Genomic DNA, 23,922 nt, shown 5'->3' on the forward strand with positions numbered 1-23,922 from the left:
TCGTTGTAAGGGTTAGAGCAGAGGGGACTTCCTTATTATATAGGCTAAAACTGGGCTGATCGGAGATTTGGCTATCATCTCTTTCCTGATTTCTCAGAAGGTCAGATTAAACAACCTATTTTCAGTTTGGGGATGTGAAACTTGAGCATGAGTGACTGCATTCTGGTTTGGTCTGCAGGAACCTGGTGTAGGAGCTCAGTCTAAATCAATGGACTCTCATAAATTTAACACCCTTCTTCCTTTCAAGATAAATGAGTAGGACTTAGAAAAAATATTATAGAGAAATCGCACACACATACCGTAGAGTTTGCAGGGTAACAAGGAATGTTGCCTGAATCTTTCTAAAATACATCTAAAAGCAAGGGACTAGCTAAAGCTGTCTTGATAAAAAATGTAAAAAGCTAGGGACACCAGTAGCTATAGAAGCCAGCTTCTCTTTTATCTCTGGTAGGGCAAGATGGTTGGATTTAGTTATCCCAAAAGGACTTTGTCCAGGAGGAGCACATGTGGCAGTATGGCGATCCACCAGCAGAAAGATGCTAAGTAATGGGTATCACTTAAATCAGGGGAACAGAAGTCATAGAAGCCCCCAGAAAGGAAGCCATCATTAGGACATCTGTCACATGAAAATCCCCAACTACAGATTCCAGTAGCACCCACCATCTATGATTCCCTCTTCAACTTTAGCTCTCCCCATCCCTGTGCCTTAATTGAAGGAGTCAAAAATAGCAACATAGCCAGGCGTGGTGGTGGCATGCACCTGTAATCCCAGCTACTCAGGAGGCTGAGGCAGGAGAATCACTTGAACCTGGGAGGTGGAGTCTGCAGTGAGCCGAGATCGTGCCATTGCACTCTGGCCTGGACAACAAGAGCAAAACTCCATCTCAAAAAGAAAAAAAAATCACAAAAGTAAATAGGGGAGAAAGCGGAGGACAGGAGAATGAAGAAACTGGGCATGCTGTCTGCCTACCACCCCATTAGTTAATTTTCAGACTTGAATTATAAAGGAGAGAAGCTCCAAAGTACATGAAAAAAAATGAAGTTTGATATTATTGTTTTCCAAGGCTTTTTGTAGCCTGAAAATGAGATTGCTTATTAATTCATAAAAGTGAATAGAGAAACTAAGGGATCGTCCCAAAATATTCTCCAGAGTTGGGAAAGAAAAAGCAGACACATCAGGTCTGAAGAAAGTGGTAGAAGAAAATAGTTATTTCCTAGATCCTACCAATCCAGCTCATTCAATAAACTGATTGCCCTGCCATTACCCTTAATTGAGCCCTTTCTAAGTGCTGGCATATTGTCTCATTTAATACTGTAGAGGGGAAAAGTAACTTCTTTTCCTCATCCATCACAAGGGTCCTGGCTAATACTCCTATAACAAAAGACAGATTAATGAGAGAAAAGCTTAACAAATTTATTTAACAAAAGTTTTACTTGAAACGAGAGCCTTCAGAAATAAACACTCAAAGAAACAGAGAAAACTGTTTTCACGCCTAGGTTTGATAAAGAGTGGATAGTCATATAAAAGTATAATTGGACAAAGGGGATATGATCTAGCAGTAATAAACTGAGGGGACTTAGCAAGGCCTGTTTGTTCAGACTCTTCTTAGCATCACTATGTCCTCATTCCTTTCCTCTGAGTTTAGGGCAGGACACCTGTCACATGAGGTTCTTATGACCTACTTTCAGGAGAGGTATGTCAAAGAATTCTTTTACAGCCAGCTCTCACACATAAAGATAGGAGAAGGTCAGACAGTGGCCTCCAAGTTTCCATATTTGGGGTAGCGTGTCCTGGACCCCATCAATAATAACAGCAAATCTATAAGGTAGGCCAGTTCTCACAGTCTCTTGCTAATTTAGGGATAAGATTCCCTTGGGGCTTATTAAAAATAAACGCTGAGGCCAGGCATGGTGGCTCGTGCCTGTAATCCCAGAACTTTGGGAGACCAAGGCAGGCAGATTGCCTGAGCTCAAGAGTTCAAGACCAGCCTGGGCAACCTGGTGAAACCCCATCTCCACTAAAAATACAAAAACTAGCTGGGCATGGTGGCCTGCGCCTGTAATCCCAGCTACTCGGGAGGCTGAGCCAGGAGAATCACTTGAACCTGGAAGACAGAGGTTGCAGTGAGCTGAGATTGTGCTATTGCACTCCAGCCTGGGAGTGCAGTAAAAAAAAAAAGTTAGCTGGGGATGATAGCGTGTGCCTGTGGTCCCAGGTACTTCGGAGGCTGAGGTACAGGATCACTTGAGCCCTAGAGGTCAAGGCTGCATTGAGCTGAGATTGCGCCACTGCACTCCAGCCTGGGCAACAGAGCTAGACCCTGTCTCAAAAAAAAAAAAAAGAAAGAAAGACAGAAAAAAGAAAAAAATAAAATTATTCTAGTAATCGAATGTGTAAAATTATAAGGAGAAGATTTGTTTCTCATCGATGCTTACTCAAAAAGAAGTCTTCTTCTGTTAGGAATATAGCACATACAATAAAAATATGTAAATACATTATGTACCATGTATTTCTTTCCTTTTTTGATGGAAATTGTGCCAAATAGAATTTACCAGAATGTTTGTGCTTTTAAACACAAATACAGCAGTACACAAGCCGGAAGTACATCTGTAGGGGAATTGCATGTTTTATGTATTATATAATTAGGCATCTTTCCCTGGCTCCCTGTTCTATATCTCTGTCCTTTGAGATCTTCTCAGAGTCCCTTGATGAAGGTATAAAGGCGAGAGTGGTCTAAAATATAGTTAGGGCACTGGTCTTCCCAGATTGCAATGGCCCAGAACAAATACTACTTCACATATTGGGCTACGAAAGTCATCATCTTTACTCTGTCATTAGAAGCCTTTTTTGCCTAATTAGAAATGGACCTTTGATAAAGTAACCTACTCACATTTCTGTAAATCTCCCATCGTTGGAAAAATTAATGTTGCTATAAACTGATGGGGTTTAATGCCTCATTACAGTTCATCTTAGTCAAAACAAGAGCATCTTAATAAATAAGCAACTTAGTTAAACCAACAATTTAACAAGTTTTTTTAAAAATACCACCCCTGGCCGGGCACAGTGGCTCATGCCTGTAATCCTAGCACTTTGGGAGGCTGAGGCAGGTGGACCACGAGGTCAGTAGTTCAAGACCAGCCTGGCCAACATGGCGAAACCCCATCTCTACTAAAAATACAAAAATTAGCTGGGTGTGGTGGCGGGCGCCTGTAATTCAGCTACTTGGGAGGCTGAGGCAGAAGAATCGCTTGAACCCAGGAGGCAGAGGTTACAGTGAGCCGAGATTGCACCATTGCACTCAAGCCTGGGCAACAAGAGTGCCCATCTCAAAAAAAAATAAAAAATGCTACCCCCCGCCCACCATGTCTACTTATAGCAAGAAAGATGAGAGCATCACCTATGTCTCATCCAGACTCAGACTTTTGCTGCCATGGCAAATGGATCCAGTTGCCAGCTCTATGTTTATATGTGAATCAGGGACTGCTTCTTATTGCCCTTCCAGTCACACTATTTGTCTGGGACCAGACTTATGTAGATTACTGAAAAATAATTTTTAAAATAAATTTCCCTACTCATGTTCAAATCAGGAGTCAGCTTGGTGTGTGAGTATCTGATAACATCACAATGATTATGAATATATGTCATGTTGCTATGGCTCGGACGTGGTTTGTCCCCACCAAAACTCATGGAAATTTGAGCCCCAGTGTGGCAATATTGGATGATGCGGATTAGTGGGAGGTGTTTGGGTCATGGGGGCAGATCCTTCATGAATGGCTTGGTGCCATTCTCAAGGCAGTAAGTTTTTGCTCTGTCGAGACTGGAATAGTTCTCTCAGGAATGGATTAGTTCCCATGAAAGCTAGCTGTTGTAACGTGAGGCTCCTCCTCCTGTTTTGTCCCCTCTTCACACGTGACCACTTTCCCTGTGACCTTCTCCACTATGTTTTGACCTCCACCATGTCTGGCCCTCACCTGAAGCCAAGCAGATGCTGGTGCCATGCTTCTTGTGAGCTAAATAAATCTCTTTCCTTTATAAATTAGCCAGCGTCAGGTATTCTATTATAGCATCACAAAACAGACTAACACACATGTGTTGATAAAAGAACTGTTCTTGTAAAGGAACCACAGAAGGTCATGCTTGGGGATATTTCTGTGCTATCCTACGTTGTATTAACATATGAGCAATACATCTTGTGACATCTGTGTTAGGCCAGATTCAAGAATGATTTGGGATGTAAAAGATAAAAAACATAGGCACTCAGCCTCTGACTGAAGTGAACATATGAGGCATGACTATCTAAGAATATGTAAGCCCTAAAACTGCTTCACCTTTCACGATGAGATAAATATAAAAGTGTTATGTATCCAACAATTCTTTAGAATCTTCCTTCAAAGGAGGTCATCTCCTGGCTGTTCTAAACAAAATCAGAACAGTATTTCTGAAATTCTGAGCACAGTCTCTTTTTTGTTCATGCATTATCTACAAACTGAGGAATGCAAGAAACATAAATAGAGGCTTAAAAATGAACTCTATGTTCATTTTTATTTTCCCAATATTCTTCCCACTCTCCTGGAAGCACAAGATGAGTTGTTTTTTTTAAATAAATTTTAATTAAATAAAATAGTGATACATGATATAATGTGTAATACAGATTGTCATAAACAAATTTCTCATATCAGAATTCTTCATTGTGATTCCTATGCTATAATAACAATGGTGAAGTTCTGTTTTGGTGAGAATTGGTACTCTGTGGACACCAAGCTTTATAGGTGATTGGAAAAGGATTGAAGAAAAGGTGATTGGCAAAAGAAAATTAGAATGGTTCTTTTCCTCAGCTCCCAACTCACCGCATAAATTACTTCTCAGGAAAACATGATGCTGCTTTATGGAAATAAGAAAAAAAGAAAAATAAGCTAGAAAAGGGGAAATGGAGTATAGAGTTGGAAATAGAGGAGAAAAGGCATAGCCCTTTGGTTCTAGAAAATAATTCTTAACTTTCATTAAAGTTAAATAAAAATTAACCATATATCATTTTCTTTACTAAAGGCAGAAGGCCAAGTCAGGGTTAAATTACTCGAATGTTGAGAAAGTAGAATTAAAGCAGTAGATTGAAATTGATTCGTCCCTACCAGCCTGCATCCCCCTTTAAGGGAAACTGCACTGCCACAGCCCCTGTTCTATGTGAAAGGATTCCTCCTCCAATGACTGACTGGATCAAGAATGGGCACCTTACCCAGGTGTAGACCATCCATGGCTTTTCCATGAGCTCCAACCAACCCAGCAATAGGAAGACAAATTAGGCAAAACAAAGTCTTACTATCTGGAGTCTGAAATGGAAACCCTGGAGAAATGGCACCAGTGAGCAGTGAGAATTAAGATGGAAAGGTCCTAAGGAACTGAAGAACATGAATCCCATTCATGGCCACTATATCTTAAAGTCCCGGCAAGAAACAGAAGATATAGATGGTTCAAAGAAAGAGACTTTAGCCAAGACTGTTTGCAGAAATGTAAGCAGGGTTAAGAGAACACACAAAGGATGGTAAAGCCATCCAGAACGTAGCAGCAGCAGGAAGCCATTACTACCTGGGCATGAAGGAGCAGGGGGCAGAAATAGGGTTACTGGTGCTCAGCAAGACCTAGTAATGTGGAAGAGCGCCCCTCAGCAGGAGCTGTAGCCTCAGAGGGATATAGAGACTGCCAGACAGGCAAAGTGGAGGAGAGAAGCAGAGTGTAGGCAGTATCCTCATCTCTCACTTTCCCCTTGCTCTGGTGGCCCACTTAATGAGTTAGTCAAACCCAGTCGGAATCCAGAGACCATGGGAATTCTGGTATGGTTCAGTCCAGCCTGCCTCCACCCCTAGCACAGAAAAGAACAGGGGACAGCAAGCAAAGTACATCTACGGGTCAAACAGAGACCAACCAGAAAGCCATGTGCAAGCCCAAGTTATGAAGGATCTGAAGAAAGCTGGTAGACAAAGGAAAACTGTCCAGAAAAAAGTAGGTGACCTGAGAGAAAGAGAGCTGGGGAGAGCAGCTGGTCCCTAGACCTGCCTCAATTCTGATGCCATTCTGTTCTAGTTCTGTCCACTCACTGCAATGCCCCACCCTGACCCCCAGAGCTTGAGGCCCCTTTAATAGACCTTGCTTCCTTGTCAGAAAAATAAGCCAGATTATCAAAAAAGAATAAGCACTTTTTCATCTCACTGTTTCCCACTTAAAGAGACTACTCCCGGCAGGGCGCTGTGGCTCACGCCTGTAATCACTTCAGGACTTTGGGAGGCCGAGGTGAGTGGATCATGAGGTCAAGAGATCGAGACCATCCTGGCCAACACAGTGAAACTCCGTGTCTACTAAAAATACAAAGATTAGTTGGGCATGGTGGCGTGCACCAGCTACTCATGAGGCTGAAGCAGGAGAATCGCTTGAACCCAGGAGGCAGAGGTTGTAGTGAGCCGAGATCGCGCCACTGCACTCCAGCCTGGTGAGAGAGTGAGATTCCATCTCAAAAAAGAAAAAAAAAAGACAGAGAGAGAGAAAGACTACTCCTTTGGTAATTGATAAGCACCATTTTCAAAAACACAAAAGAAGGAATGTGCGTGGCTATAGGAAAATAGAAGGATTAGTAAGGAAATAAATAGAGGAGATGAGGAAGCCCATGCAGAATTTACACAATGCCTTGTCTTTCTAGTAAGTCTTTAAAGAGTAAATGGATGGAATCTAAATGAAATAATGGCAATAGTAATAATGCTAAAATTTTGCTTTGACAATAATCTGAGTTCCTACCACTTAAAAAATACCATATGTGCAAAATCTTACTGGTTGATGACAAATATACTATGTTTACGAATCCCTGAGCTAGGATATCCGTTTGTACATCTAAGTATACTAGATTACTTCTTAGTATATTATAGATAATTCAGTGATTCTCAACCCTGATTGCATATTAGAATTACCTGGAGAGCTTTTTAATAATATGGATGCCTTGGCCCCTCGCCAGACCAATTAAATCAAAATCCCAAGTGACAGGCGCATAAAAGGTCATTACAGTATATTACATTCTAAACTTAGGAAAGAGCTTACAGATCATTTAGACCAACTTCATCATTAAGGAGGCTCAGGATAGGCCACCCCAAGTTACCTTGTTATACTGACTACTTTGAAGTGAGAGCACTTGGGAGGCATTGGGTGCAGACAGAGGCATTCTCTGAACATCTCTTATCTCCCTAAAGACAGATCCTCCAAAAGGAACTCCAATCCCATCACTGGGGGGTTTATCAACTAGGAAGATTAACTCTTATCACAGGAGAGGAAGACTAGAAGTCAGTACCATACCCAGACAACATTTGTCACAAACTGTCATCTATTCTTCTAAGAGCCCATTCATTTTTCCCAGAAATTATTTACTCTCCCCTGAATTACCTACATCCCCACTTCGCTCTGCGCTGTGAAGAAGGTATATAAGCTTCTAGATCTCACTGGATTTGGGGGTATTCACTTTTCTGTTATGCCCCTGTGCAAGTAACAAATGTGTATACCTTTTCTCCTGTTTATCTGCCTGCGGTCAGCTTATTTCCTAGACTGTTTATCAAACCCTCAGAGGGTATAGGGGAAGTCTTAAGCTCAGAGATTCCTGGCCCCTGCCTGATCAGTTTCACTGACACGTAGGAACAAAGCCAGGCTTAGAACCCGAAAGTCCTGCATTCACTCAAGCTCCTTCCCTTAACCTGACTCTTTTGTTAATAGTCATTCAGAAAATACTTTTGAGACCTATTGTGTGCTAAGCACTAGATAATAAAATCTATTGCCATTATTTGTGATAGCCAAAACCATAAAACAATCCAAATGTCCATGGTCTGGTAGATGGATAAACAATACAATGAAATAATATTCAGCAATAAAAAGGAACAAACTACTGATATAAGAAACAAAGTAAATGAATTTCAAAAACATTATGCTAAATAAAAGAAGCCAGGTGCAAAAGACCATATATTACATGATTACACTGATATGAAACTGTTACAGTAGGTACTTAGTCAGACGTGAACAGGGCAGGAGAGTGTCCCCCTTAGGAGGGCAACCATCAGAAGCTCATGGTCAGGCAGTGGTTAAACTGCTTCTCTAAAGTAATAATTTGTCGCAGCCCGCGCCAGGGAAAGGCAGTCTCCCTATAGATAGAAACACCTAAAATTGGTGATCAGCAGCTTCCCAGTAAGATCTCAGGAGTTGGCCAAGTGCCTCAAGCATGCACACTAAGAGACAAAATGGCAGAGTTTAACTGGTATATGACCTTCCTCTAGAAACACTCAACTGCTAAGGGAAGAATGCCTCAAGTGAACAGGTGCACAGTTTTGGTAAACACACTGCACATGCAGCCCCTACCAAGCGCTGGCAGGCCACTGTGCATGCGGACAGCCCACCCCAAGGGAAGAATCAGGGGAGAAGGGACACAACTCCCTGGAAGCATGCCAACAGATAAAACCCCAAGTCAAAGTCAAACCACGCACTAGATCTCTCAAGTCACCCGCTTGGCCTTCTTCCAAGTGTACTTCACTTCCTTTCTTTCCTGCTCTAAGGCATTTAAATGAACTTTCACTCCCGCTCAAAAACTTGGCTCAGTCTCTCACTCTGCCTTAGGCCCCTCGGTCAAATTCTTTCTTGTAAGGAGGCAAGAATTGAGGTCGCTGCAGACCGGTACGGATTCATTGCTCCTAACAAAATGTCTAGAAAAGGCAAATCTATGGAGACAAAGATTAGTGGATTCCTGGGGCTGGAAGTAGGAGCAGGGATTGACTGAGAATGGATAATAAGGGTCTTTTGTGGAGAGATGGAAATGTTCTAAAACCTTTTTGTAAAAATGATTGCAACTCTACAAATTTACTAAAAATCTTTAAATTGTATACTTACAATAAGTGGACTTTATGGTGTGTAAATTTGTCTTAGTTCATCTTCTGTCACTGTAATAGAATACCACACACTGGGTAATTTACAAAGAACAGAAGTTTATGTGGCTCACCGTTCTAGTGGCTGAAAAGTCCAAGAGCACAGCCCTGGCATCTGATCAGGGTAATATCAAAGTTGAAGGGCAGAGGGCAGAAGCAAGCATAGACAGAGTATATGACACTGAATTTATCTGTTTATCAGGAGCCCACTCCTGTGATAACTAAGCCATAACGGCATTAATCCATTCATGAGGGCTAACCACCTCTTAAAGGCCCCACTTATTAATACTGTTAACAATGGCAATTGTTTCCAACACATTAACTTTTGAGGGACGTGTTCAAACCGCAGCAAAATCATACCTCAAAAAAAAGTAGGTTTATTTTTTAAGCTTACTGCCACTTATTGAACACCATAACAGGTATTTGTACTAAGATTTAAATAATACTGCTCCAAGTAATATGCTGGTAAAAAAAATTTTAACCAGTTAACTGATGGCTGGAAATGAAACAAAACTTTTCTCCCACCTGCTTAGGTTTCTTGCCTGGGAGCTTGTAAACTAAACTCACAAAAGATAGATTAGTAAAAGAAAAGAGTTTATTTACAAGAACTACATGTACATAGGAGGGCTCAGAGATGAGTTACTGAAATGGATGGTTAGAATTTGAGGCTTATATACCTAAATTAGTAAGGAAAGGGAAGACGGAGTAAATGTTCCTATGGGATGAACAAATAGGTTCCTTTAGGAAAAACAAATGTGGTTTTAGGAGAACAAATGAGAAATAAGGCATTTTGTGATAATATATGTTTATGTAGGTTTTCTGAACTCATGGTCATGGGGTATTTATGGTAGATTTACTCTTGGTCTCTCTCCTGGTAGTAGCTTTCCTCAAGAGGGAATTTATGATGGTCTTCATTTATCAGAAGTTTCAGCTTTTAGTCAGATAGAGGAAGCTCTGAGAAGGCTTCTTTCTGTATCAATTGAATCTCAAGTGTCCTCAGCTTAAAATAATCTTTATGCCAATTCTGGGGTTCTGTGTGTGTCACTACCTGAGATAAAGAATGTTAGCACATGATTCACAAACATTGATAAACTATACAATACTCAATACTGTAAATTCTATACATCCATAACTTCAAGGTCACTTACTATTTCTTATGAAAATCACTACCAGTTTTTATGAATTCACCAACAATAGTGTCCCAAATTCAAAATAAGAATAAATGCAGCCAGACGAGGTGGCTCACGCCTGTAATCCCAGCACTTTGGGAGGCTGAGGTGGGCAGATCGCTTGAAGTCAGGAGTTCGAGACCAGCCTGGCCAACACGGTGAAACCCCGTCTCTACTAAAAACTCAAAAATTAGCCAGGCGTGGTGGCAGGTGCCTGTAATCCCAGCTACTCAGGAGGCTGAGGCAGGAGAATCACTTGAACCCAGGAGGCAGAGGTTGCAGTCAGCCAAGACCATGCCACTGCATTCCAGCCTGGGCAACAAGAGTGAAACTCTGTCTCCAAAAAAAAAAAAAAAAGAATAAATGCTTGACTATTCACAATAGCAAAGACATGGAAGCAACCTAAATGCCCATCAATGGTAGACTAAATAAAGAAAATATGATACATATACACCATGGAATACTATGCAGCCATAAAAAGGAATGATACCATGTCCTTCACAGTGACATGGATGGAGTTGGAAGCCATTATCCTCAGCAAACTAACACAGAAACAGAAAACCAAACGCCACATCTTCTCACTGATAAGTGAGAGCTGAATGATAAAAACACATGGACACAATGGGGAACAACACACACTGGGGCCTGTTAAAGGTGGGTGTGGGGGAGGGAGAGCATCAGGAAGAATAGCTGATGAATGCTGGGCCTAATACCTAGGTGATGGGATGATCTGTGCAGTAAACTACTATGGCACATGTTTATCTATGTACCAAACCTGCACATCCTGCACATGTATCCCTGAGCTTAAAATAAAAGTTGAAGAAAAAAAGTAACATTATTTATGAATAAAGTTATATTTTTTCATTTAAAAAAAGGAATAAATGTTTGGTTTCTGTCCAATTCAGTAAAGAAGTAAAGTGTACTTTTTGTTCTTTTCCTTTTTTTTGATGATGGCAAGGACATAAAGTTTTGACACGAATGTTGATAGATATTTTTGTTTATATTGAGAAAAAACAAAAGTGAAACAATGAAGATGTATGTAAGGTTTTCACTTGTTCAATGATGTGATGTAAACTGTTTCTTTGCTGAATTGCATGATAGTTTTCAAATACTGAAAGAATATTTTCTCAGTTGGGGGGGTTGGATATTCACAATGTGAGAGCTGCAGATAGAATACATTTTCAGTTTAATCTTTTTCTTTTTTGATGGAGTCTCACTCTGTTGCCCAGGCTGGAGTGCAGTGGCACAGTCTTGGCTTACTGCAATCTCTTCCTCCTGGGTTCGAGCGATTCTCATGCCTCAGCCTCCTGAATAGCTGGGATTATAGGTGTGGACCACCACACCTGACTGATTTTTGTATTTTTAGTAGAGACGGGGTTTCACCATGTTGGTCAGGCTGGTCTCGAACTCCTGACCTCGTGATCCACCTGCCTCAGCCTCCCAAAGCACTGGGATTACAGGTGGGAGCCACTGAGCCTGGCCTTAAATTTAATCTTCATTAACATTTTCACTGTCACTTTCTTAAGTGCAGAGACAATCAACAATAAATGTAAACCTGCTTCGTAGCATTTGATCATTTCCCTGGTGTAATACTCCAAAAGTGGCTGATTTCAAGCAATCAACATGACATACTGAAGGCAGAGTTGGGAAAATGTGCAGTAACACACCACTAAATAATATTTCCGCATACAGATACAATAGACATAAATAACCTTAAAAGCACAGATAATGATAAAACATAATAAAATAATTAGAAAATGAAGAGTTTTGAGATTTGTACCCTTTGTTTTTAATATAATCTTATTGTAAGTTTATGTAGTAAGACTTTTAATAATAGCAGTGTTTAATTTTTCTGCTAATTATATTCCTGAAATTTTAGCAACCAGTTACCATCAGTTGGCCCTAGCACACCACCGACTGCAGGCTTTACTGATGAGGAAACTGAGGCTCGGAGAGGCTGTCACGAACTTGCTGTAGTCACACAGGACAGTACTACCTAGGTTGCTCTAATTCCAAACCTTCTCCCTTCCACATGCCTCTCTTTAAAACATAACTGATCTACCTATATGTCAGCACCCAAACATCTTAGTGTGAATGGATTTATAGTTTGTTGAATAAAGTCATTGCTTTCCGGTAGGTGGGATGGGAAATCTGACTAGGCGAAAGAATAGGATGAAGGGAAAAAGAACATCTACTTAACAGTTCAGGATACGGCAGGATATTTTCTCTCCTGGGATTTGGGCAAGCCAAGATTTAACAACCAGCAATTGCCCAGCAACTGATAGAACTGGTAGAACATTCATTGTTTTTTTAAACGTTTGCCATTCAGTATTCCTTTTCACACATTTTCACTGTGTTAAACGAAAACGTTAAGACTTATCTCAGCAGCCACAGCAAAGAGCAAGTATTAACAATCAAGTGAGTTTCCAGGAGAAAAAAAACAAAGTTATCCCTCAATACAAATACAACTCGGCCAAAGGTGTGGCCCATCCCTCTCCGCTCCACTATTTTCAAATAAGCCACCTCTGCCTTCATGGACTGCGAGCTAGTGGCTCTAGGCTGTGACACCACTGCATCCCAGCTTCAAATCTCCCCTTGCAGGCAGTTTGGGGGGAAATAATAAAATTAGCATCCTAACACTACAAGTCGTGAGACCGCTCAGGAACAATCCTAATTTGCATACTGGAACTCCTGTAGAAGATACTTTGAACCGTTTTAGATAAAATAGGTTCAGGTAAAACGGCGCTGCCTTGCCAACCACTGCAGGTTTTCACCTGACACAACCCCCAGACCCTGTCTACAAATCCCCCAGCTGGCCGAAGGGGCCGCGGCCGCACATGCGCAGTCAGTCCCGTTGGGTGTGCTCTCAGCCCCGCCCCCAGAGGCGCCGCGCTCCCTGACAGCCCGCGGGCGTACACACGCTGACGCGCAGGCTGCGGTCGCGCAGGCGCAGTCGGGGCGCCGTCGCGGCATAGGCGCCTTTTACCCCAGCGTATCCTGAGTCTTTGGTTCGCGAAGTACCGTTAGGCCAGGCAGGTGCTAAAAGCCCGGGGTCGTGGACCCCGGCCAGGTCTTAGCAGCATGGAGGCGCAGGGTGTAGCGGAGGGCGCGGGGCCGGGCGCCGCCAGCGGCGTGCCCCACCCCGCGGCCCTAGCCCCGGCTGCGGCTCCCACCTTGGCGCCAGCCTCGGTGGCGGCCGCGGCCTCGGCCTCGCAATTCACCCTGCTAGTGATGCAACCCTGTGCTGGGCAGGACGAGGCTGCGGCCCCCGGGGCCAGCGTTGGGGCGGGCAAGCCCGTTAGGTACCTGTGCGAAGGGGCCGGGGATGGCGAAGAGGAGGCTGGGGAGGACGAGGCGGACCTGTTAGACACTTCGGACCCTCCGGGGGGAGGCGAGAGCGCGGCTAGTTTGGAGGATCTAGAGGACGAGGAGACTCATTCGGGGGGCGAGGGCAGCAGCGGGGGCGCCCGGAGGCGGGGCAGCGGTGGGGGCAGCATGAGCAAGACCTGCACCTACGAAGGCTGCAGCGAGACCACGAGCCAGGTGGCCAAGCAGCGCAAACCGTGGATGTGCAAGAAACACCGCAACAAGATGTACAAGGACAAGTATAAAAAGAAGAAGAGCGACCAGGCCCTAAACTGCGGTGGGACTGCCTCGACTGGCAGCGCGGGAAACGTCAAACTCGAGGTATCAGACTTAGCTGAGGCCTGGGGATGGGAGGTGGAAGAAGAAACCCAATCTTAACGCAAACCGCATCTCCAGGGCCTGCCCTCCCCACTTCCAAATGGGCCGGGTTGCAGTGACTGGGTTAGTGGTTGAGAATTAGAGTGTTTGCCCTAAATTAAAGTTTATACCAACATGTGCAAAGCAATAACAGTTCTGTTGAACTCATGATAGGTGCAGAAATTTCAGTAAAAATAATGTGACATCGGCAGAGCTGTCATAGATCTGGGATATGGCTGGAAGGACATAGAGTAAACGATCGGTCTGGTTCATCGCTAAAGGAGACTTAGGAACCTAGATGAAGTTGGTACTTCCGAGAAAGTCATCTCTTTCTGTTTTCACTACTCTATTCTCAGTATCCAGTTCTCAGTACCCAGTTCTCAGTACCTCTATTTGTAATACTCCTGTATTTAGTACTTTGTTTTTAGTGTCCTGTTCTGTTAACCCTCTTCCTAGTACCCTATTTTTAGTACTGCTATACTCAGTTGCCTGTCTGTAGTACCCCTGTACTTAGTACCCTTTTCTTACAACTCTGTTCCCAGTACCCCTATGTTTAGTCCCTTGTTCTCATGTTCTCACTACCCCAATACTTAATATACTTTGTTCTCAGTGTCCTTGTTCTTAGGACCCTGTTCTCACTACCCCTTTTCTTAGCACCCCTGAGGGGGTAAAAAAAAGGATGATAATGGGGTATAAGTCTCAAAAAACTTTTGGATTGTTTGATTTGAACTGAGTCAAAGGTAGAACCAGTGTTCTGGAGTTCGACTTCTGGGTGCAAATCCCTGTTGCATCATTTGCTGGCCTTGTGGCTTGAATAGGTTATTAAACTCTGTAAAATGGGCATTAAAATCGTGTGTCATTCATAGTGTTGCTGTGAATATGTGAGCCATTCCATATTGAGTGTTCACACAGTGTCCAGCAACTGGTTAAAGTTTGCAAACCTTACCCATTATTATTGTCATTGGTAGTGGTATACTTTGAGGCTGTCACAAATAAGCAGATGTTTCTTCTTGTGAGAGCTATATAATCCCTCAGTGTAGAGAAAAAATTAATTTTGTTACAAGTGATCCAAGCCAGGTATGGTGGCAAGTGCCTGTATACCCAGCTGTACTTGGGAGGGTGAAGTGGGAAGATTGCTTGAGACCAGGGGTTCGAGGCTGCCATGAGCCTTGTTTGCATCACTGCATTCCAGCCTGGATGACATAGTAAGACCCTGTCTCCTTAAAAAAAAAAAAGTGATAAAAAAAATTTTTTTTTAACTGCAAACTGTCTTAGGGTCCTAGGATGTATTCTAAGTCTTTAAATTTCTTAGTTTCAGGCTGAACTTGAAGTGCTCCATTACTAAAATATTAGACCTTGTAATTGTTTACAAATGTAATCTTCTAGGCCAGGCTCAGTGGCTAATACCTGTAAGCCCAGAACTTGGGGAGGCCTAGGAGGGAGGATCGCTTGAGCCCGGAAGTTTGAGACCAGCCTGGGTAACATAGGGAGACCCCATCTCAACAAAAAAATTTTGAAAATTAGCCAGGTATGTTGGCACATGCCTGTGGTCCTAGCTACTCGGGAGGCTGAGGTGGAAGGATCATTGAGCCCAGGAGGTTGAGGCTGCAGTGAGCCATGGTTGTGCTACTTCACTCCAGCCTGGGTGACAGAGCAAGACTTTGTCTCAGAAACAAAAAGTATAATATTCTAAATATTTCTAAAATTTGCAGTTGCCAGTGTGTCATACTTAATTCACACTGGTTAGGACTGAGTGACTTCTCTTTCCCTTAAGTTTTACTCTTTTGGAGTAAGAGGACTTCTTTGAGGGTCTGGTGACTTAATGAAGACTTTTCCTAGAAAAATCCACTATGTAACTTTAATTTTGCATACTAATTAATGGGCTCAGGACTTCTGTAATCTTAGTTTAAAAACCCCCTCAATCCATATTCTTATAATATGTTTTACCAAATCTCTGATTACGGGGATTTAGGGAAATAAGCATCTGGAAAGAATGAAAGTTAGTAAAGGTGATCAAGTTTCTTCCTCAGTATGTTCCACAGGTGCTCATTCACTTCAGAATTCTTTAGAGAGGGAGAAAAATAATACTTTTTTTCTTTCTTTTTTTTTTTTTGAGACAGTCTTACTCTGTGTCGCTCAGGCTGGAGTGCAGTGGTGCGATCTCGGCCCACTACAACTTCCACCTCCTGGGTTCAAGCAGTTCTTGTGCCTCAGCCTCCTGAGTAGCTGGGATTACAGGCATGCACCACCACGCCCGGCTAATTTTTATATTTTTAGTAGAGACGGGGTTTTGCCATGTTGGCCAGTCTGGTCTCGAACTCCTGATCCTCCCACCTCAGCCTCCTGAAGTGCTGGGATTACAGGTGTGACCCACCACGCTGGCCTAATAATACTTATTTTCAAGAAAGAAGTAGTTAACCTATGGCTGCTTACTTTTTTTTTTTTTTTTAACTACGTAACATTTACATCTACAGTGAGGAAAATGTATAAAAGGCAGATAGATAGTGAATTAGAGTCTCCCTCTGCACCTCCCACGAAAAGAACCTTACTACTATTTTGTTATTTATTTACTTATCTAATTTTTTAGAGATGGGTCTCACAGTGTTGCCCAGGCTGGCCTCGAATTCCTGGGCTCAAGTGATCCTCCTGCCTCAGCCTTCCGAGCAACTGGGATTATTTCACCACTGCACCTAGCTTCACTATTTTAAAATAATTTGCATGACTTTTTATGGAAGGGAATTAATTGCTATAAGCAACAAATAATACTAATAGTTTACTATCCAGTTTGTCTTATATTGTGGGATACTTTATCAGTTCTGAGGAGGTAACAAGATCTGTAAGTCTTTATCTTTGTTAAACTGAGTGTAAAGAAAATAACAGTGCCAGCCAGGATATAATAAGAGCCAACTGTATAGTCCGGTTTTAGTAGTTCAGAGGAGGATAGATCATTGTAGGCTGAGATACTCCAGAAAGGCTTTGCAGAGGAAATGTGACTCAGTATAAACCAGAAAGGATGGGCAATAGTTTACGCTTAATGAGCTGAGTTTCTTATGTGTCAAGCAGTGTGTTAAGCTATAAATGGAGTCTCACAACCCTTCAGCAATGGGATAGATACTATATTTTATATACATGGAAACTGAGGCACAGAGAGGCTAAAGAATTTGGCCTAGGTCATACAGCCAGCAAGTATTGTACTCAAACACAAACAGTCTTATTCTAGAGCTTTGACTTTTACCTCCTCACTATACTGCTTCCCTAGAATTCTGGTAGATAAAAGGAAAGAGAAGCACATTTTAGTAAAGAAAGAGAAGTAGGAATACAGAAAACACTTTTGTGAAGATAGCAAGTGGACTATTCTAGCTAAAATAGTTGAGTGGAAAATTCATGAGAGAGAAATTTGGAAAGATAGGTTGAAGCCAGTTTTTTATAGTATTGAATGCCAGGCTATGGGATTTGGATTTGGAGTCTTTAAATGAAGTGATCTAATTAGGAAGCAGCAGAGGATCCTACCCTGATGGAGTGGGTTAAAGTTGAGAGCCTATAGATTTTGAGACTCTTTCGAAGATTATTATAGTAGGACTGACAGGTGATGACGGTGTCTTCTGCTATGTTGTGAGCAGCAAGATTAGAAATTAAGGTCTCTATTCCAATGAAGAATTTATTAAGGTAAAAAAAATTAAAGAAATTAAGGTATCTAAAATTAATATTTCTTACACAAGTCAAGGTTAAATGAGGAACAAGTGTGTATAATGTCTACTCCACCAATCTAAGAACCATGCTATATGAGAGACGCATAAAGGGACTAGGGATAAATGAATTGACCTCTGCTGGTGGGATTGTTCTTACTAAATATCTAAAAAGCTATCATTTAAGAGAAGCAGTAGACTTATATGGCATGATTCTGAGGTAACTAGGACTCTTAGGCATAAATCACAAGGAGTGTGTATTTCAGCTCAGCTTAAGTAAAGCTACCTAACATTCTACCGAAATGTTAGAGCTATTCAAAACCAAATGAAATGTGGCAAAAGTTGGTAAACTCTGTAGGACAAAAAGCATTGCAGGTTTTTGAAAAAGAATTCCAACATCTGTACAAGTTTGGACTAGATGACTAAAGGTTATTTTCACTACAAGCTTCTTTATCTAATTCAGTATCTAATATTTTGTGAATTAACCTTTTGAATTTCCATAGTGGGGTTGTGAGGGCAGAGGGTACTGTACCATCAAGTCAATTTCAGCATTCCATTATCTTGCACATAAAAATGAAAGACTCTCATAAATAAAATCAACTTGGGGGTTGCTGGAGGAGGAAGAAATTATTTTTGTTTCCTCTGGGTATTAGAATTTTCTTTTTACAGTTTTTATGTGTTGAGGCCTAAAATGTTTAGGGATGAAATATTTTTGTAATATCAGGTTGGTAAACTTCTCATAATGAAAGAGATTAAGGGGATATTCTCATAGATAACTCAGAGGCCAGTAGAAAGAAGGCCAAGAGAAAAAACAGCATAGATAATATTCTAAGTAAAGAACAAAGAGGTTAAATTCATGCAAGGTATGGCTTTCCAGTAAAACATTTATAATTTTATATTTGCTACTTCAGTAAGAATTTTGGATGTGGTATTGTGGCATAGTTTTGTAAGAGTCAGAATATTTCAGTCAACTAAACAATATTTTGTTATGCCAGCAAAATTACAAGTATTTAAGATGCTGTCAGGTAACTGGGGGTACGTATTTAATAATAAGTGCTGCTGATTTTTTTTTTTGGGCAGTGAAATCTCAGGGTAATGGTATCATTTTAGGACTTACCTGTTTTGTTCATACAGGTGGCGGGAGACTATTTATACTAGTGCTTTTTCAAGCAAGTTTATCTAAATTTTGAAAGCTTTGGTTATCAATTGCTTCTTTAAACAATATTTTACTACTCCCCCATTTGTTTTGGTTGCCAATTGGGTAAAAAGCTATCAGATATCTTATTGAGCAGTATATAATTTGCCTCTGAGTTCATATATTTCATCCAAAGGCAAGCAGATTATGTTTTGGCCTGGATAGCATTATATAAAGAGACTGGTCAATTCCACTTGGCATTTTTTGTAATATTGAAAATAGCTCACAAGTAACTCTGCCTCAATCTTAGTGGCCCACCTCTCACAGTATTACTGTATCACACTCTCTCACACACACTATTAATTTTGAGACCTGCCAAGAGACTAAAGAACCCAGGCTGAAAATCTGGGGGGAGAGGGAGCGAGGAGGAATGTTACGTTAAATTAACTGCCGATACTTTGCTTATGATAATGAAGAACTTTCCCAGAGTTGCCCAGAGACTGGGCAAGAAGAAGGAAGAAATGCAAAGACCTGTTCATTACATCTTTGAAATACCTGTAATCATGACTTATTACGTTAACTGTTTATCTATTTGCATTTTTATCATTTATCCCAGGAAAGTGCAGATAACATACTCTCCATTGTTAAACAAAGAACAGGATCTTTTGGGGATCGTCCTGCAAGACCTACTCTTTTAGAACAAGTGTTAAATCAAAAAAGACTGGTAAATATCTGTTTGTAAATCAGTTATAAATGTGTTAACAAACGTTGTTTGTTATAAATGGAACTATTGAGATTTTTGAGATTTTTAGCTCATGACATCACACTATACATCAAAATAAATTCCTAATAAGTCAAAATTTTAAAAAAAGAATCGGAACTTTACCTCAAAAATGTAATGAGATTTTTTTTTAGCTTATATAGACAAAATCACAGAGAAAAGATTATAAACTTGACTACATAAAAATGAATGCTATAGTCAAAAATGGTGGCAAATTGCACAATGACCTAGAGCAAAAATATGTACAACAAATATAAAAGACTATGGTTAATGTGTCTGGTATTTTATCACATAAAATATTCCTGGTTGCGCATTGTGGTTCATGCCTGTAATCCTAGCACTTTGGGAGGCCAGGTGGGAGGATCACTTGAGGCTGGGAATTTGAGACCATTCTGGGCAACGTAGCGAGACCCCATCTACAAAAAAATTTAAAAATTAGCCGAGTGTGATGGTATGTAGCTGTAGTCCTGGCTACTCAAGAGGCTGAAACAGGAGGATTGCTTGAGTCCAGGAATTCGAGGCTGCAATGAGCTATGATCATACCACTGTACTCCAGCCTAGGCAACAGAGCACCCTATAAATCATTAAACATGATCAGTTTCCTTACATATATATAAAATATGTTTGCCTCTTTGACAGCTTCAGTCTTAACTGCAAAGAAAGTTTATTACAAAAATTCCTGTAATTTGATGAGGAAAACCTTTGGCTTCAATACATTGCAAAAGATAGAAACAGAAAAAAAAGGCAGAATACCATTAAATGATATGGAAAGGTATTCAATATCAGTAAAAATAAACAAAAAGTGAAAATTATTTAAACGATTATGCACAATGATGCAGTGATGTTGAGACTTTCATGAAATGGACATTCTCAAGTAGTTAATGGCATTATATATTGGTATGGCACTTTCAGAAAGCAGTTGGGCAATATGTACCAGGAGTCATCCCTTTCAACTCAGACATCACATTTAATATGAAGACATTTACAGAATGTAAATCCTAAATATGGATAGAGTTAAACATAAAGGTATTGCCAGGAATATATTTATCATAAATAGTAAAAAAGGTAGTTGAAACAGCCTAAATGTCCAACAGTGTCATAACAGCTAAGATGATTTTTAAATAAAACTGTTTAATAAATAGAAAATGTACTAAGATATGATACATATAATCTGAAAGTCAGTATTTAATGATAGTATGTTCACTTTATTCAGTTTATCTTTTTGCAGCTTTTTGGGGCCAAAGATTTTTTTCTCTATAAATTTATGTAAGTATTTTATTATAAAAACGTATTACAGGAGACTGTGGCAGGATGATTGCTTGAGCCTAGGAGTTCAAGACTGCAGTGAGCTATGCTCACGCCACTGCACTTCAGCGTGGGGAACAGAGTGAGACCCTGTCTCTAATAATAATATGTTAATCATAGTCTGTTATATTTGTTATATTATTACAACTATATTTTAAAGTGATGAGTGTACAAAAAGGTATTGGATGTTTTAGAGCAGTTATATTAGTTTTTTTCCTGAAATTTTGGTATATACCGATATGTATGTACATATATATATATACACACCTATACACACAATTTTTAATTTCTTTATGAAGACTTAGTTGGCTAATGAGAAACTTGACTTCTAGCACTAGTTTGTATGTATGTACAAACTGGCATTTAGCTGCTATTTTCACATGTGGCCCCCTTTCATCTCCATTTTTTTTCTTGCTATAGTCCTGGGTCAGTGCTACTTTTAGCTCTTTGTTCTTACATATTTCAAGAGAGTATATTTGCTGGCATATTAGAGAAGGTGTTTCCTTGTAACACAAAGTCACCAATAACAGACTTCACCCGTTATTTTTAGGTTTTAGTATTTTGATGTGTGACATCACATTATTTTTAGTTTGCAGCTTAGTTGCAGTGCATCAGATGTAAAAGTGCTTTTGATTCAGGCATATTCTTGTGAACATATTGTATCATATGTAGGGACACATCAGAGTAATTAAATAGCATGAAAACAGTCTAATGACATAGATTAATGCTATTAATAATTTTTTTCTTTTCTTTCTAAGTCGTTACTAAGAAGTCCAGAAGTAGTGCAATTTTTACAGAAACAGCAACAGCTATTAAATCAGCAAGTTTTGGAGCAAAGACAACAGCAGTTTCCAGGAACATCAATGTGAGGGAACTTACCAAGAACATCTACATGGTTTTTATCTTACTGTAATAGATGAGCATATTTTTTTACCAGACATAAATGGGGTAATAATATATGCCTGTAGAACATAAACATTTTCCTGTAAATGTATGTGTGCATTTGGGGATAAGTAAGTATTGCACTTTGTGCATCTAATCTTTCAGATTACTGTGAGTTTGAAGAAGTCAGCTTATCTTTCCAAATAACATTTAATTATAATGTTTTTTAAAAAATATATTCCTCTTCAGTCATTGTTACTGAAGGTAATGAAGCAGTTACTTTCTGTGGAAGTCATAAAGTTAATAGATATTAATCTTGACTCATCTAGCTCAGTGGTTCTCATCAAGGGTCAATTTGATTGTCATGGTGACCTTGAAAACCACCGGCTTTTAGTGAGTGGCCAGGAATGCTAAATGTTCTGCAGTGTCAGGGGTAGTCCCACATACTAAAGATTGTCTCACCCGCAGTGCCAATAACACTCCCAAGAAATGTTGATGGCTATTTTGTGGTGCTAACATGTAGTTGGGGCACCTATAATTGGGTTCTCTTAATAACCTTTCTTTGCAGTTAAGACTGAAGCTGTCAAAGAGGTAAGCACATTTTATATAGACATAAGGAAAGTGATTATTGTTTAATATCTGTGAATTTAGGATGTGCATCTCTTTTCAGAGGTGTGTTAGTAAAACCTGATGGATTAACTAAGCACACTGGGATGTGTCTCCTACAGTTGGCTTCTCTCTTTGATGTTACCTGTTAGTGCTGATCTCTTAAAGCAGACATTTCTTGTTTGTTGAATTTGTGAACAGTATAGATCTCAGCCCACCAATGCCAAGACAAAATTATTTTTCTTATACTTATTTTTTATTAAACAAAATGAAAAAGATCCTTTTCAAAAAGGTGATCCTGAAAATAAAACTAACACTCCAGTATTTTGTCATTGTTTTTCACAATTGAGCTATCTGAAAACTGTTATTCCTAAGTAATGTTCAAAAATGATAGGTAATCTGGATACCTTTTTCTTATACTTTCTCCTAGGAAAACTTTAAAACTTTAAAAAGGCAAACCTACCAATAGGAATAACAAATTAAATGTCAAGAGAGTATATCCAATATTAGGATATAAATGTATGTGTCTCAAGTTTAACTCTACAAAAATTTGTTACTTGTTTTTTAAACTCTATATATAAAGTTCAACTTAATCATGGCTGTTCTAAGAAGTACTTATGGAGAGCAAGAATGTTTTTGTTCATTTCTTAATGTGTGTGTTTTTACTTGCATATCTGTTCAAAACACTTTTAACAAAATTAATTCATTAAAGTCCAGTTGTTGACCTTTGAGTTAGCTGATTTCTTTATTCTGTTCTTTAGTTTATTCTTACTAGATGCAGAGGAATTCATCTACTGTCTGTTATTAACTGTTAGTTTATTCTCATAATTACGATGTTGAGAGTTTTTTTGAAGCTTAAGTTACCCTTTATGGTGGAAAACATTAGCTTATGCTTCTTTAGATGGAATAATGGGAAAGGAGGGAAATGGGAAATGGATGGAAATGGGAAAGGAGGGAAAATAATAGCCCAGTGAGAGCTGAATGAAAAGGGACTGAATTTAAATATTTGTAAGAACTTTGTGATGATGAGTAATTGTCAGACATGGGATAGATAACTGAGAGGCTCAGAATCTTTACCAAGGATGTTTTTTAGGATAAGGTAGCTGCCTGTTCATGAATTTGGATAAGAATAATAGGACAATATTCAACACAATTTAATTTTTGTCTGCCACATTAGACATTTTTTTACCTTATAAAATGATCAGTAAAGCAATAAGGTTTATTTTGGGTAGACGTATTGCAGTGTGTCTCCAGTTTTTTATCCTTGTGTTTACTCATGCCATTTGCCGTGTGACTTTGCTGCTCATCCTACCCATTGAGCTTGAGTTTATTTACCTACCCCTTAAATCTAGAGGACTGGCCTTGTGACTTGTTTTTGCCAATAAAATGCAGAGGACATAACAAGATGCCATCTCTGAATAGACTTCTGAGAGTTTTGAACATTTCCACTTGTTTTTTTAGAGTCCTACCCTGCTGCCATGGTAAGAAGCCCAGCCTAGCTTCCTGGATAATGAGACACATAGTCCAGTCACCTGTATTGTACCAGCTAATAGCTCGCAACCAGCCACACATGTGAATGAGGCTATGCTAGATAAGCTGTCCAGCCAGCCTGCCAGCTGACCGCAGATACACTTGATAACCAACTGAGATCAGCCAAGCCTGGCCCAAATTTGCAGAGCCACCAAATTGACCTGT

At 40.1% G+C, this 23,922-nt stretch overlaps 1 protein-coding gene across 2 annotated transcripts in view; it reads left to right on the top strand.

Annotated features, from left to right (window-relative positions):
* Positions 1-13,025: 13,025 nt before the first annotated feature.
* The window catches only part of RFXAP (regulatory factor X associated protein), a 28,942-nt gene continuing 18,045 nt past the window's right edge, over positions 13,026-23,922 (top strand). The window contains exons 1-3 of one of the 2 annotated variants that reach the window (XM_004054386.5): positions 13,026-13,796; positions 19,270-19,377; positions 21,498-22,958. In XM_004054386.5, the coding sequence (XP_004054434.2) occupies positions 13,191-13,796; positions 19,270-19,377; positions 21,498-21,608 (825 nt within the window). In that variant the 5' untranslated portion in view covers positions 13,026-13,190 and the 3' untranslated portion in view covers positions 21,609-22,958. Of the gene's footprint in view, positions 13,797-19,269; positions 19,378-21,497; positions 22,959-23,922 lie in introns of those variants that run through there. The other variant, XM_019039889.4, reaches the window with a different exon arrangement.

This window comes from Gorilla gorilla, chromosome 14, assembly GCF_029281585.2.
Source record: "Gorilla gorilla gorilla isolate KB3781 chromosome 14, NHGRI_mGorGor1-v2.1_pri, whole genome shotgun sequence".
Lineage (NCBI taxonomy): Eukaryota > Metazoa > Chordata > Mammalia > Primates > Hominidae > Gorilla > Gorilla gorilla.